Here is a 16,025-nt window from a genome sequence, read left to right as displayed (position 1 = left end):
TTAAAAAATTATTTTATCCTGCCAGGCGGTGGTGGCGCACGCCTTTGATCTCAGCACTCGAGAGGCAGAACCAGGTGGATCTCTGTGATTCGAGCCCAGCCTGGTCTACAGAGCGAGATCCAGGACAGGCACCAAAACTACACAAAGAAACCCTGTTTCAAAAAGATAAATAAATAAATTTATCATCCTACGTGTATGGGTGTTTTGCCTGTGTGTATGTGCACCATGTGCATGCCTGGTACCTGAGGAGGCCAGAAGAGGGCATCAGATCCTCTAGAACTGGAGTTACAGATGGTTGTAGGTCACCATGTGAGTGCTGGGAGAACCTAGGGTCCTCTGGAAAGAGAAGCCAGTGCTCTTAACCACTGAGAGATGGCTCTCCAGCTATGAGTGGAACCATTCCCAGAACACGGGATCTTTGACTATGTAAGGGGAGCAGGAGGAACCTCTGCTTATTACATGTTTACTGTGTGTGTGTATCGGGGACTTGGGGGGTCCAGCCCCTCGACAGTACCCTCCCAGGGTCTGGGAAGAACCTACAACCAGCTGATAATTAATCTTTGATGAAAAGAATCTATGTACACAAAACTCCTTAGTTCATACGCTTTATTATTCTGATAGTTCTCTCTCTACACAGCTTCTATTCTGCTCTCTTATCTAGCTCCTTTTTTTTTTTTTTTTTTTTTTGGTTTTTCGAGACAGGGTTTCTCTGTGTAGCTTTGTGCCTTTCCTGGGACTCACTTGGTAGCCCAGGCTGGCCTCGAACTCACAGAGATCCACCTGGCTCTGCCTCCCGAGTGCTGGGATTAAAGGCGTGCGCCACCACCGCCCAGCTTCTAGCTCCTTTCTTGCCTGACTTCTCTCTACTTATCTACTATTCTTATCTATTCTTATCTCTCTACTTATCTACTATTCTTATACTTATCTACTATTATCTATTTATCTACTGTCCCCTCTAGGTTCTATCTTAATTCCTTCATCTAGTTCTGTCCCTTCGAGGTTCCCATCTATCTAGTTCTTTCCCATCTCAGCTCCTCTCCCATATCCTTCTCTCTCATCTGGCTCTTCCTCATCTTGTTCTTCCCCATCTGGCTCTTCCTCATCTTCCATCTCATTCCTCTAGTCCTCTCTTCTGGCCCTTCAATCTAGTTCTTCCCCATCTAGTTCTTCCATTCTCTTTTCTCTTCTCTGTCCTCCACATGCCCTGGAAGTCCCGGTATATAAAGGGAGGGTCTGAGATAAATTGTGTAAAGCTATTAACGTCCACCTCTCCTAGGCAGTGTCTCCTTGTGGAATTTACCTTAAGTCAGGAGACTTGCCTGTGGGCTGCTATCATTGTTAGTCCTCGGAAGTTGACACACACACACACACACACACACACACACACACACACACACACACCCCACCCCCGTGTCTCCTTGTGGAATTTAAGTCAGGAGACTTGTAGGTGGGCTGTTATCATTGTGGAAGTTGGGCGCCCACCTGGGTGGTTTCCTGTAGTCCTTGAAAGTGGCTAGGGGAGATATCTGATTCCAGAGAAAGCCTTTCCTGAGGCTGTTCTCCAAATACCTGGAATGTGTGTGTCCAGAGAGTGATCAGTCCACACTGTTAGCCCTTCTTAGGGAAAAGTCAATTGGGAAAACTATGAAGGCACACATGATTTTCGTAACAGAAGACAGCTGATATATAACAAGCCAAGTAACACCAAAAACTCCTTGGGATTTGGCTTCCTCTGGAGGAATTCCCCGATCCCTCCAGGTAGTGACTTTGCCATAACCAGCTGAGTTCTTATGATATATTCCTGCGGCCTGCAGCATGTGTGCACTCTTCAGAGTGTTTGCCAAAGCAGGCGATGGAGGTCAGAGGACAAGGTGCAGGAATTGGTTGGTTCTTTCCTTCCCAAGGATGGGACTCGGGATCAGTCTTGGCAGCAAGCACCTTTGCCTGCTGAGCCATTTCCCAGCCCCATCTCTCTGCTCCTGACTGCAGATACAATGTGACCAGTCTCTTCAAGCTCCTGCTATACCTTGACCTCCCTGCCAGGATGGACTGTGACCAGGAACTGCGACCAAAATAAACTGTGTCTCCCTTCGGTTGCCTCATCCAACTTTTATTCGACTGGGAACAGTTGGCAACATGGCTGCTTATCTTCTTGCAGTCTGAGCTGGAGAGGGGAAACCAAGGCAGGAGGGTAGATGGGAGACACGGAGGAATTCAGGGAGAGGTGAGGAAGAGGGCAGAAGGGCAGGGCAGGGTGCGTGCACAGGTGGATTCTGGGGAGGCACACCCCCTCACAGAGGCACCCTCTGGCCTGACTTGGTGGCCGCAGGAACATCGAGGAAAGACCACAGGTCTGAGACATTTCAGTCCTTCCTGTCATAAGGCGGCTGCCAGGAGGTCTCTGTGGAGAGAGAGGGGATGGTCAGCTTGTGAGGCAGAGGAAGGGGGACTATAAAAGGGGGAGCACAGCCAGGCATGGTGGCACATTCCTGCGGTCACAGCAACCTCCTACCTCAGCCTCTCAAGTGCTGCTTTCACAGATGAGCCACTGTGCGCGGCTGAGGTGAAACTGACCAGATTCCTGGTGCAAAGCATGCTGGGAGTGGGCATCTAGTCCATGGGGTTTGGGATGTGATACTCAGTTCCAGACCAAGGTACAGGAACTAATCCAAGGTGGAGAGGATGTGGAGCGAGAAGCTAGGACTCCGCTCTGGCTGGGCCAGCCAGTGCTGCCCAGTAGTAGAGGAGGCTGAGTTTGGAGTACACACGGAAATGACAGGAAAACAAAATCAAAACAGAGCCTCGGCTCCACTGTGAGCTCCAGTTCAAGCCAGCTCAGCCAACCAGACAGAACTTGTCTCAAATTAAAAAGATACTAAAGGTAGCTCAGTGGTAGAGCTCCTGCTGAGAACCCCCATGAGGGGCTGGGGTGTGGCTCAGTGGTAGAGCCCCTGCCTAGAATCCCCCAGTGAGGGGCTGGGAGTGTGGCTCAGTGGTAGAGCCCTGCCTAGAATCCCCCTGTGAGGGGCTGGGGGTGTGGCTCAGTGATAGAGCCCCTGCCTAGCATTGTGTGAGGCAGAGAGAGCTCAACTCCCAGTAAAAGGGAGAGAAAAAAAAAAAAAAAAAAAGCCTGGCAGTGGTGGTTCACACTAGCAGCACTACAAAGAGAGTTCGAGGCCAGCCTGGTCTACAAACAAATTCCAGGACAACCAGGGCTATTACAGAGAAACTCTGTCTTAAAAAAACAAAATGTATAAATAAATAAAATCCAACTGCGAATGTGCTGTGAATAGGGAACAGGACTGTATTCCAGAACACACTGGGTTGGACACTAGTCCCTGGGCTGCTCCTACATGGCCCAGCGCATCAGAAAACTGCTTCTGTCAAAGGAACAAAGGTGACCCAGGGCCAGACTGCCAGGTCCTTAGCAGCATTTTGTTACTGTTAGATTTATTCATTTTATGTGTTGGTGTTTTGCCTGTCAGGACCCGAGTGCTTGGTGCCCATGGAGGTCAGAAGAGTGCATTGGATTCCCTGGAACTGGAGTTAGGAATTGTGAACCACCAGGGAATCGAACCTAGGTCCTTGGCAAGCGCAACAAGTGCTCCAAACCATCTCTACATCCCTGGCAGCTTTTTTAATTTAAAGACTGTCTCACATAGCCCTCCACGGCAACAAACTCACTGTGTAGCCCAGGATAACCTTGAACTCTTGATCCTCCTGGCCCTACCTCCAAAATGCTGGGACCACCGGCCTGCCCCACAACGCTGATTCTGCTTTATGTTTATTTTGTTTTGTTTTTATTTGTATGCAGTGTTTGTCTGCATGTATGTCTGAGAATATTGTGTGTGCAGTACCCTCAGAGACCAGAAGAGGGCATCAGACTCCCTGGAACTGGAGTTACAGATGATTATGAATCACCTTGTCAGTCCGGGGACTGAACCCGGGTCCTCTGCAAGAGCGGCCAGTGCTCCTAACCTCTGGGACATCTCCCCAGCTCCATTGTTTTGTTCTGTTCAGACACGGTCTCATGGGGCCCAGCCTGGCTCCCAACTCACAGCAATCCTTCTGCCTCAGCCTTGGAAGTGCTCATTCCTGCCTTCCCTGGCGCTGGGATTTTCAGGGGGAGTCACGTCACGTCACATCACCCAGTCTCTAGAGTGCTAAAGCTGGAACTCTGGGCTTCCTGCCTGGCAGGCAAGCACTCCTCAACCACAGCCTGACTTCCTGCAGTATCTTCCACTCCAGAATCCAGAAGGCCACTCAAGGAAAGCCCCTCCCCCCCCTCACCTCCAGGGTACCACCCTGCAACCCCTCAAGTATGATTCCTAGCCCTCCTGGCTCCAGGGGCCCCTGAGATGTGGCCATTTCCCACTCTGCACTCTGAGAGTCCATACACAGGGAAGGATACCACAGCCCAGGGTGGCACCCCCCCCCCAGCAGCCCCCATACCCCTGCCTCCATCCAGGGGTCACTGGCACTGAGCCAGGGCGGCTTTGATGGCGGTCACCAGTTTCCGAAACTTGCTTTCTGTATCCACGTAGCCATCACCTCTCTGAAGAGAAGAGAGGAGAGAGCTGAGCTGGGCCCCAGACACCAACCTAGGCCCTCAACCGTGTGACTCCCATGAGGCAGGACACTGACTTACCTTCTTGGAGTGAACCAACTTCCCGGCTACTGTTACTTCAAAGAACCCGGTGACCTGGGGAGTCCCCTCGCCACACTGAGGAAAGAAGGCGTTGGGTGTGTGTGTGTGTGTGTGTGTGTGTGTGTGTGTGAAACGTCCTCTCAGGAACACCCTCCCCACCATGTCCCAAGAGTCTAAGTCAAAAGGATAGAGGATTGTCCTAACCCATCCCCATTCACCCCCAGTCCCAAGTGACAGAAAAGGGACCAGTGTGATTCCGTCCCCATTCCAAGACTCACAATGTCCAGGCATCCGGGGAACTCATGTTCTAGCTTCTCCTTGAGCTGGAGATACTGAAAACAAGGTATGGGAGGGAGTTGTTGGGGGCGCATAGCCAGGCCGGGCAAATCTTCCCCATGGTATACCCACCCTGACCTCCTTCAAGGCACTCCTGAGAAACTCCACTCACCTTGGGCTTGTAGCCTCAAGCTCCACTGGTGGGTGAAGCCAGGGTTGTTGCGGTCCACCAGGGCAGCATGGATCCAAGCCGGCATGGGTTTCCAGGTGAGCCGGGCAACAGGACGAGATGAAGTAGGCGAGGGGACAGATAAAGAGGTGCCCAGATGAGAATGCAGAGGAGGTGACAGAGGCCCTCGAGAGGGTAAGATATGCAAATCACACACAGAGAGATGGGCAACAGGGCAGAGCCCACAAAGAGAGCCGAGAGGGGGCGAGGGGGCAGCGGGAGGGGTGGCAGAGAGATCACAAGGATGACAACGGGGAGGGAAACAGAGGAGAGTGAATTAGGACAAAAGCTACCTCTGAAGAATCCCACCCACCCACTCCCCCGCCTGGCTGTCACTCAGGAATCCCAGCTCTCCCCAGCCCCCTTTTCTCTACTGCAGACCATTTTAGGCCTGGAATCCGGTGCAGCGGCCTCATGGGTGCCACGCATCAAAGCAGCCTTTCGAAAGACAGCCTGAAAATCCGGGACTGGTCAGAGCCCTCAAGGGGTCCGGAGGATCACATGGCGCAGAGATCAGGGAACCCAGATTCAGTTCAAGCCGGGACCCTGAGCGAGCCCGGCTTCATTCCCAGACTGGGTTTCGTTCCCTGTAAAATGGAGATGGAATACCGCTCCCTCAAGAGGCTTCAGGGGTGGGGAATCCATGCAGCAGGCACTTATTCATCACTTACTGCATGCTGGCTGTGTATCAGCTGCAGAAGAAAAAGCCATCAAGAGAAAATGGCTGGCCTTTCTATGCTTGCCTCTCGCAGGGGCACAATTATAGTGCTGACGAGTTAACTACCACCATCTCACACACACACACACACACACACACACACACACACACACACACACACGCTCCACTTCACACTACGGAACGGGAACTAAGGCCAGAAAAGGGGCGGGGTTAACAGCCCCAGCACCCACACATCCGAGGCCGGTAAGCTGGGTGTTTTTTTTTTTTGTCTTCTGGTTTTTTTGGGGGGTGGGGGTGGGGGCGTGTTATACTGGGATCAGAACACAGGGCCTGGTGCATTCCAGGCAAACACTGCACCACCGAGCTACATCCTCACGCCCACTATCCAGCCCACACTACCCCTTTTTCTCTTTTGGAAGTGGGGATCTCACTGTGTAGCCCTGGCTGCCTCGAACTGGTTAAGCGGACCAGGCTGGCTTGGAACTCACAGAGTTCCACCTGCCTCTCTGCCTCCGAGTGCTGTGACCGAAGGTGTGCACCACCACCACCACCATCACCCTTTTTCAAGTACACACTGGGAGGGGCCAGCAACTGTAACTCGCACTACAGTGCAGACACAGGGCATCCACGGAGTTCCCAAGAGCGCTTATGCGCGCCACACCATGTATCCAAGTCTTCCCCACACCCCACAGGACAACCTCCATCCAGCCTTCTCTCACCCGGTGCTGCTCAGAGCGGGAGGGGAAGGGAAACGGCCTGGCGGGAGGCGAAGGTCCCCAGAGAAACCCGATGCTACCCTTCCCCTCCCCTCAGCGCTGAGTCAACTGTTTAAAAAGGACGCAAGCATCAGTTTCCACTTTCCCAGGGTGAGAAGCCCCGCTGTTAGATGCGGGGGGGAGGGGTGGGGAGGGGGAATCTGCCCGGAGCTGTTATTTCCGTCCCACCCACTTGGAAGCCCCTCCCTATGGAGGGGTCTGGGGTGCAGTCACCGTACTCAGCCAACAAGATGGGGAGCGCGGAAGGGAGTCCCTGGCACAAAGGACCGGGAACAGAGAAAAGGGGGGACCGTGGTCACCAGGACTTACCAATACAAGACTCGAACAGCGAGCGCCATGGCTCCAGATCGCATCCCCGCACACAGCGAGGACCCGACCGAAGCGCAACAAGGACCTCGAGGTCTGCGTGCGGGGCCGTGCGCACAGCCCTACACCTTCTCGAGGCGGAGCAAACCAAATGCACGCGCGGGGTGGGGGGAGCAGGGTAGCGCGGGGACCGAGGCTCCAGGACGCGGCGAGGGCTGTGGCCACGGACGCGACCCCCCACGCGGAAGTCCATGCTGTTCCCGTGATATCCCGGGGTTGTCTCCATAGATGGCATCTCTGGGACGAGTCACCTGCGCGCCCCTGGCTGTCCCTTCTCCGTGCTAGAATGGTTCAGACCTCAGGGCGGTGGCTCGAGGCAGAGAATTCGCTGAGACTGAAGTTCAGTTACAGAGTGGCTGGGAGGGGCTGCGCGGGGAAATTGAGGCACACGACGCATGCGCCCCATCCTCCTTGAGGGGACCGGCAATTGGCGTGGGTCTCCAGCCCTGATTGATTCAGGGTAGGTGAATCCTAGGTCTGGAAAAGTGATGCTGGGAGTCCTAGCGTGCACTTCGGGCCCAGCTGTCTCATTTCAGCCTGGCGGCTGGACCCCAAAAGTGTGCAACCTCTCCTTTTGCGCCTTCGCGCAGAAAGGGTACCTAGAAAGTGTTGGAACCGGGCGTGGGCTGTAGCTCAGTTAGCAGAATACTTTCCTAGGACCACATAAACTGCTGGCGGTGGCACAAGCCTGTAACCCCAGAATTTGGGAAAAGGAGAGTGAAGGGTTATGAGTTCAAGGTTATCCTTGCTAGTCTAGGTACACGAGCAGTTTGTCTAAAAGAGACAACAACAAAAAAGCCAAGTGTTGCCTTTAATCCCAGCAGCCGAGAAATCTCTATGAGTTCGAAGCCAGCCTAGGCTACGTAGAGAGTTCCAGGACAGACAGGTCTACATAGAGAGACCGGCTCAAAAAACAAGCAAACAAACAAACAAAAACTGTAAAATAACTGTGAAAGTGGACGATCTGATTTAAGGGTTTTGGACTCTTGAGCCTCAGTTTCTCCTAATGGAAGCTGAGCATATACCCTCGCAAGAGATACTTGTTCACAAAGAAATTATGTATTGCTCTCTAGTTTCTTGTCCTCCATACCCTATGGATGCACATCCCCATACCCCTATAATCCCTCCCCTGCTAAGGATGGCTCATTAGGAGAGAGATTCATCTCACACCTGACATCCTTTAACTTACAGTCACTAGTTACCCCCACCAATGGCCAACTCGGGTCCAAAGAAGGAAATGTCAGTCTCCTTCCCACCTGCCTCCCTTTGTGCCCTATCAGTAACCTAGCCTGCATGCAGATGGTGGGCTTCGATTCTCCCATGGAAGAATGAAATTTGAATCATTCATTTCCCCCTTGACCTCACAGGAGTGAGTTGGCAACAAAGGATTTCTTATGGCTTAAGGCCGTAAGAAAATTACACTTCCCTAAAAGGATGATGTGTTTATGCACTCAGACTCCTGGAAAGAATCAGAGCCGGAATCTGCAGTGTGTACTGGGGAGAACTCAATGAAGATAACCAGAAACCTTCCTCTGTCCTCACTGGGCATCTCTGGCAGGCTAATTACAGTGTCCCGTCCTCTCTGTCTACAGAGCATGGACCTGTGATCACAGTCTGAAAAGGAATAATGATCCGGTCTTGGAGAACGATGAACATAGTCGAGTGTGAATGTTCATAGCTCAAATTCTCCTGTGGTTCCCAATATCCTTGAGACAACATCCCAAACCTTAGCATGCCCCATCCCATGGTACTTTGGCCTGTAGGGCCCCTCTGGCCCTTTCTCCCAATGCCCCAGTGACAGGGACCACTGAGGTTCTGGCAGGGGACCTCAGCCACATTCCTGTCTCAGGGCCTTTGCTGGTTTAGCCCTCTCACTCCTGATTCCTGCTCTTCCTCCAAGAATCAGCTGCAACATGGAGGGGAAACAGTTCCTTCTGGAAAAGTCTGCCTTGTGTACAACGCAGCTGGGCCTATTTATTGGCCCTTACAAAGTGCCTCAACCCCAGTGGCTTAAACCACAGACATGCCTCTTCTCACACCCCTGGAGGCCAGAAATCTGAGATCAGGGTAGCTGCAGGGCTGGTTACACCCAGGACTGGAGGGAAAACTCTGACCCTTACCAGTCAGTGGCCATCTTTGGAGCTGCTTGGCTATAGGAGAGTTATTTGCCAGCTAAGGGGTTGGGGTGGTTAACAGTAAAAGATATGTGCCATCACCTCCTGGCTAGCAAATTCTTTAAGGTAAAAAAATGGCTCTTTTTTTTAAAAAAAAAAAAAAACTTAATTTAAAATCTTTGCTTAATCTTTGAACTTGGTCAGTGGTAAACTACATCCTTTGAGAAATATAACTTCCTAAGCCCCCAAATCATAGTCACAGGAGCTAGGGAGACGACTCATGACGCCGTGGACAAAGTGCTCTACATATGAGCATGAGGGTCCTGAGTTCGACCCCCAGTGATGACACAAAAGCTAAGGCTGGTGTGGCACCTGTATATGCCCAGCACTGGAGACGCAGGACAAGCAGAGAGCACTGGAGCTGGCTGGCCACCCAGCCTAGGCAAATCTAAAACTCTTCGGTTCAATGGGAGACCCTCTCTCATAAAAAGACTGGGGTGGGGCCTGCAAAGTAGCATAGTGGCAGAGCACTTGCCCAGCATGCAGCTGGTCCTGGGTTCAATCCCCAGCACCCCCCAAAACCAAAACCAACAATATGGTGGAGAGTAACTGAGAAAGACACCTGACATTGACCTCTGACCTACACACACAAAACATACACAGACATACACACACATGCATGCACACTCAATGAGTACACACACAAGTCATATAATAGGTGTTATTAAAGACATTTAGTTCTCTTCCTATTTTTTATTTATTTGTTTATGTATTTATTCATTCATTCGTTTGTTTGTTTTTCGAGATAGGGTTTCTCTGTGTAGCCCTGGCTGTCCTGGAACTCCCTGGGTAGACCAGGCTGGTCTCGAACTCACAGAGATCCCCCTGCCTCTGCCTCCTGAGTGCCACTATTGCCCAGACATTTTTTCTATTTTTAACGACAGGGTCTCACCAGGTAGTGGTGGCGTACGCCTTTAATCCCAGCACTCAGTATGCAGAAGCAGGCGGATCTCTGTGAGTTCGAGGCCAGCCTGGGCTACAGAGTGAGTTCCAGGACAGGCTCCAAAGCTACACAGAGAAACCCTGTCTGGAAAAACCAAAAAAAAAAAAAAAAAAAAAGGACAGGGTCTCATAAACTGGGCATGGTGGCACACATCTTTTTTTTTTTTTTTTTTTTTTTGGTTTTTCGAGACAGGGTTTCTCTGTGTAGCTTTGCGCCTTTCCTGGAACTCGCTTTGTAGACCAGGCTGGCCTCGAACTCACAGAGATCCGCCTGGCTCTGCCTCCCGAGTGCTGGGATTAAAGGCGTGCGCCACCACCGCCCGGCTGGTGGCACACATCTTTAATCCCAGCACTCAAGAGGCAGACAGGCAAGTAGATATCTGTGAGCTCCAGACCAGCCTGGGCTACATAGTGAAACCCTGTCTTGAGGAAATAAATAACAAGGGCTGGAGAGATAGCTCAGTGGTTAAGAGGACCTGCATTCAGTTTCCAGAACCACTTCTGGCATCCCACAACTGCCTGTAACTCCAACTCCAGGGGTCTCTGACACCTCTGCTAGGCAGAAAACCTGCACTCACAGCCATATAGCCTCACGTATACATATGCATAACTAAACATAACAAAATATGCTGTGGGATGCCTTTCTGCATGCTGTGAATATGTGTTGCTCTGATTGGTTAATAAATAAAGCTGCATTGGCCTATTGTAGGGCAGGATGGAGCCAGGCAGGAAAATCCAAAAGAGATAGTGAGAGGAGAAAGGAGAGTAAGGGGAGATGCCGAACTGCTGTCCAAGGAGCAACATGTAATGGGATGCAGGTGAAGCCATGGAACACGTGGCAATACATAGATTAATAGTTATGAGTTAAGTTATAAGAGCTAGCTAGTAAGAAGCCTGAGCCATAGGCCATAGAATTTGCAATTAATATTAAGCCTCTGAGTGATTATCTTATAAGCGGCTGCGGGGCCGGGAAACTTACAGCTACAAAAATAAATCTTTAAAATAAAGCCTTCATTCCTACAACCTGGTCCTCACACGGCCACCAGAGGGCACCAGGTCATGCTGGCCACAGCCTGCCTGCACTCTCCGTCCTGGCACAGTCCTCAGGAAGGGCCACCAATCTGTGCACGATCTGGTCCCTTATCTCTGATGTCATCCCCCACCTATTCCCTCCTCACCCTGCTGAGGCCGCATGGGAATCTTGCTGTTTTTGTTTGTTTGTTTTTTGAGACAGGGTTTTCCACCATCGCTATCCTGGAACTCGCTTTGTAGACTAGGTGGGCATCTAACTCCCAGAGCTCTGCCTCTGCCTCCGGAGATTGCTGGAATTAAAGGCATGTGCCACCATACCTGGCTCCCTTTTTTAATCGAAATAAATTTCTGAATTTATTTTTGATTTTATGTGTACGTTGTGCCTGCATGTATATATGTGCATCTGTGCATCACGTGCATACAGTGCCAGTGATGCCCAGAAGAGGGCACTGGATCCCCTGAGACTGGAGTTACAGATGGCTGTGAGCCCCCACGTGGTTGCTGGGAATTGAACCCAGGTCCTCTAGAAGAGCAGCCAGTGCTCTTAACCACTGAGCCATCTCTCCAGCTCCTTTAGTAGAATTCAAGGAGCAAGGTCAGGGGCTGGATTGGTGCCTCCATGGTTGAGAGTGCTTGCTGCTCTTTCAGAGATCTGAATTTCTGTTCCCAGCAACCACATCAGCAGGCTCACAACCAGCTGTGATTCCAGCTCTGGGGGATCTGACACCCTCTTCTGGCCTCTGCAGTTCCATACGTGCGCACACACACACACACACACACACACACACACACACACACGGGGGTGGAGGAGAGATAACAATAATAAACTTTTTGTTTGTTTGTTTGTTTGTTTGAGATAGTCTTACTATGTAGCTCTGGCTGTCCTGAACACACAGAGATCTGCCTGCCTCTGCCTCTCAAGCGCTGGGATTAAAGACATGCTACCACACCTGGCCATTTTTATTTTATTTATTTTATTTTGTTTTTTTAATTTTTAAAAATTTATTTATTATATATACAGTATTCTGCCTGCATATATGTCTGCATGTCAGAAGAGGGAACTAGATTTCACTACAGATGGTTGTGAGCCAGCATGTGGTTGCTGGGAATCGAACTCAGGACCTCTGGAAGAGCAATCAGTGCTCTTAACTGCTAAGCCATGCCTGGTTGCTCTTCCAGTGGTCCTGAGTTCAATTCCCAGCAACCGCATGGTAGTTCACAACCATCTATAGTGGAATCTGATGCCCTCTTCTGTCATGCAGGCATACATGCAAATAGAGCACTCATATGCAGAAATAAATAAATCTTGAAAAAAAAAAAAAAAGCAAGGTCGGGAACACGGGAAGATCAGCTGGTGTCTGAGATACCCAAGCTGATCAGACAGATCAGAGAAAGGACAGGATTCTGGGAAGAACATCAAATCAAGTCTGACAGGCTCCCACTGGGTCCCAAAGAGCCCTCCTGAGGACCATACACAAGACACCATTGTCTTTTTCCCAGTAAGCTCCTCAACCAGAATGTCTTCTAGCACTTTATGATCTTTCTTTTCTCTCTCTATGATCTTTCTTTTCTCTCTCCGATTGACTGATTATTTAGAAACAGGGTCTTGCTATGTGGCCCAGGTTAGACCATGAGCTCCTCGGCCTCCCAAGGGCTAGAGCAACACTCATACATAACATTCCTGCCTCTAATGCATCTGTAACAGACGTAACTGTGGGTAAGGAAGCTTCTAAGAAAGCCTCTGCCTACACCAGGAAGGAGACCACCCTGACTGTCCCATTGGAGGGAAATCTTGGACTAATACTGCTGAGTCCAGATGCCAGTGGCAAGGCCTTGCTTAGTCCTTTCTGGCTCTGGGCTATGTACTTTCGATTTCTCGCCTGCTAAAAATAAACTCTGACCCTTACTCCACCTGTGCTCCAGTGTGAACTCTGCAGAAACACGAGAGCGGAGTCAGTGATTGTGGTTGTTGGATCAGAGGAAGTGTGGGAGGAGGCATCCCCACCCAAAGCTTCCACCTCTTGGATTAGCCCGATTTGAACATGGCCCACAGTTAGATCCTATGATACTTGACCTTTGGTGTCTCATGTAGCAAAATAGTTTTAAATTTCATGATGTTGATCTAAATGGTGGGCCACTGAGAAGACTCAGTGGGCAAAGGTGTGCTGTGGGATGGTCTGTATGTCAAGTGTGTTGCTGATTGGTCAGTAAATAAATCACTGATTGGCCAGTGGCCAGGAAGTATAGGCGGGACAAGGAGGAGAATAAAGCTGGGAAGTGGAAGGCTGAGTCAGAGAGACACTGCCAGCCGCCACGATGACAAACAGCATGTGAAGATCCTGGTAAGCCACGAGCCATGTGGCAAGGTATAGATTTATAAAAATGGATTAATTTAAGCTGTAAGAACAGTCAGCAAGAAGCCTGCCATGGCCATACAGTTTGTAACCAATGTAAGTCTCTGTGTTTACTTGGTCAGGTCTGAGCGGCTGTGTGCTGTGGGATGTATGGCAAATGTGTTGCTAATTAATCAATAAAACACTGATTGGCCGTTGGCTAGGCAGGAAGTATAGGCGGGGCAAGGAGGAGAATAAAGCTGGGAAGTGGAAGGCTGAGTCAGAGAGACACTGCCAGCCGCCACGATGAGAAACAGCTTGTGAAGATGCCGGTAAGCCACGAGCCATGTGGCAAGGTATAGATGAAAGGAAATGGATTAATTTAAGCTATAAGAACAGTTAGCAAAAAGCCTGCCACGGCCATACAGTTTGAAAGCAATATAAGTCTCTGTGTTTACTTGGTCGAGTCTGAGAGGCTGTGGGACTGGCAGGTGAAAGAGATTTGCCCTGACTGTGGGCCAAGCAGGAAAACTCCAGCTACAGCTGTGGGACTGGCAGGTGAGAGAGATTTGTCCTGACTGTGGGCCAGGCAGGAAAACTCTAGCTACAAAGGTGTTTGCTGCGAAGACTGATGGCCTGAGTTCAAACCCTGGAACTCACATGGTGGAAGAAGAGGACCAACTCCTGCAAAAGTTGTCCTCTGACCCTACCTATACCTGCCCATGGCTAACAAAACAAGCAAAGCACACTGCTGGGCATGTCTGTGGAGGGTTTCCAGAGAGGATGAGATCCCAAGGGCTCTGGCCCCATGCATCACTGGTGTCTCAAGGGGTTCACGATATGGCTGATGTCTGGGGGGTGGCCAAAGGCAGGGGGTGGGCCCAGCTGGAGAAATTGTCACCAGGGCTTGCCCTCAGCATACATCTTGTCCTGTCCTTTGTTTACTCTCTACTTCTGGGACACCTTGAGTGAACTGTTCTCTCCAGCCACGCCCTCCCCACCATGAACCTCTAAAACCATGAATGGAAACAATCCAAGGCAGGAATGACAGCTCAGAAGTTAAGAGGATTTGGTGCTCTTTCAGAGGACCCAGGATCAATCCCCAGCACCAGGATCAACCACTAAGCCACACCCCCAGCCCCTCACTGGGGGATTCTAGGCAGGGGCTCTACCACTGAGCCACACCCCCAGCCCCTCACTAGGGTATTCTAGGCAGGGGCTCTACCACTGAGCCACACCCCAGCCCCTCACTGGGGGATTCTAGGCAGGGGCTCTACCACTGAGCCACACCCCCAGCCCCTCACTGGGGGATTCTAGGCAAGTGCTCTACCACTGAGCCACACCCCAGCACCTCACTGGGGAATTCTAGGAGGCACTATACCAGTCAGCTAACTTGTTCTCCCTATGGGCTATACTGACTCTTTCCAGGAGGGTAGTACCCCACCTGCTTCTTCAGAAGGTAGGCACCATAAATCTCCCCTTTTCAGTTTGTGCCTGGTTGCCAAAGTCAAGAATTGTGTCCCGTCAACCCCAGCACTCACGAGCAGAGGCAGGAAGATCTCTGCAAACCCAGGAGCAGCCAGGATTGAGAATTTCTCCCTGTGGTTCCTGGCTAGCTGTATTTCTGTGCAGCTGGTTCAGATCTTTAGACCATTTTCTTCCAGGGGTGTTTGTCACTTGGTTTGCAGCAGCTCTTTGGGGTGAATCTGAGTTCTGTCACAAGATTACACTCCTCTCAGGCTGTTTCTGGGCTGTAGATGGGATCTTGTCAGGCAGAAATGCTCAGTGGTTTTAGATTTCCTTTTTTGTTATTTCTCTGGAACTCTTTGTAGACCAGGCTGGCCTCAAACTAGATTCTGCCTTTGCCTCCTGAGTGCTGCTGGGATTAAAGGTGTGCACCACCGCCACCTGGTTTGGTTTGGTTTGGTTGTTTTCCTTTAGAATGGTTGCTCCAGGATAAGGTCTTCATTTAAAAAAAAAAAAAAGCAGGCACTTTATAAAATAAATAGGTGAAGGGGAAAGACCCTGGTCAGATTCCACCCATATCCCCCATAAAGCCTATCCGGAAGGCTATTCCTGTCATCCTCCCCCTCCCATCCTAGAAAGGAATGTTCTGGAGACTGGAAAACAGTGCTTTATGTGTGGGTGGGACAGATGGCAGGGGAAGGAGTAGGAATGGAAGTTGCTGAAGCACATAAAAAACATCTTTTTTTTTTTTTTTTTTTTAAAGATTTATTTATTTATTATGTCTACAGTGTTCTGTCTGCACATATCCCTGCAAGCCAGAAGAGGGCACCAGATCTCATTACAGATGGTTGTGAGCCACCATGTGATTGCTGGGAATTGAACTCAGGACCTTTGGAAGAACAAGCAGTGCTCTTAACCTCTGAGCCATCTCTCCAGCATAAAAAACATCTTAAGTGATGCTTCGGAGTCTCAAGTTCTGGCCACTGGCACAGAATGTCTACACTGTTAGGGAGTCTAGGGACTCACTGGAGGAAGTGCTGGGCCAGAGGCGGCCACTGCGGTGGGCGATGGCACAGCTTGGGTGGGGTAGTCTTGGCCACCAC

General features: G+C 50.6%; 1 protein-coding gene across 1 annotated transcript; it reads right to left on the bottom strand.

The window, feature by feature from the left end:
• Nucleotides 1-2,089: 2,089 nt before the first annotated feature.
• Selenow (selenoprotein W) lies at nucleotides 2,090-7,028 on the bottom strand. Its single transcript, XM_059253583.1, has 6 exons — nucleotides 6,918-7,028; nucleotides 5,097-5,121; nucleotides 4,927-4,980; nucleotides 4,649-4,723; nucleotides 4,453-4,555; nucleotides 2,090-2,401 (listed from the first exon to the last, which is right to left on the bottom strand). Exons 1-5 carry the CDS (start codon nucleotides 6,959-6,961, stop codon nucleotides 4,472-4,474), a joined length of 282 nt encoding a protein of 93 aa, XP_059109566.1. The 5' UTR covers nucleotides 6,962-7,028; the 3' UTR covers nucleotides 2,090-2,401; nucleotides 4,453-4,471.
• Nucleotides 7,029-16,025: the final 8,997 nt, after the last annotated feature.

Source organism: Peromyscus eremicus, chromosome 1, assembly GCF_949786415.1.
Source record: "Peromyscus eremicus chromosome 1, PerEre_H2_v1, whole genome shotgun sequence".
Lineage (NCBI taxonomy): Eukaryota > Metazoa > Chordata > Mammalia > Rodentia > Cricetidae > Peromyscus > Peromyscus eremicus.
The sequence above is the reverse complement of the archived record's forward strand: the minus strand, read 5'-3'. Positions and strand labels throughout refer to the sequence as shown.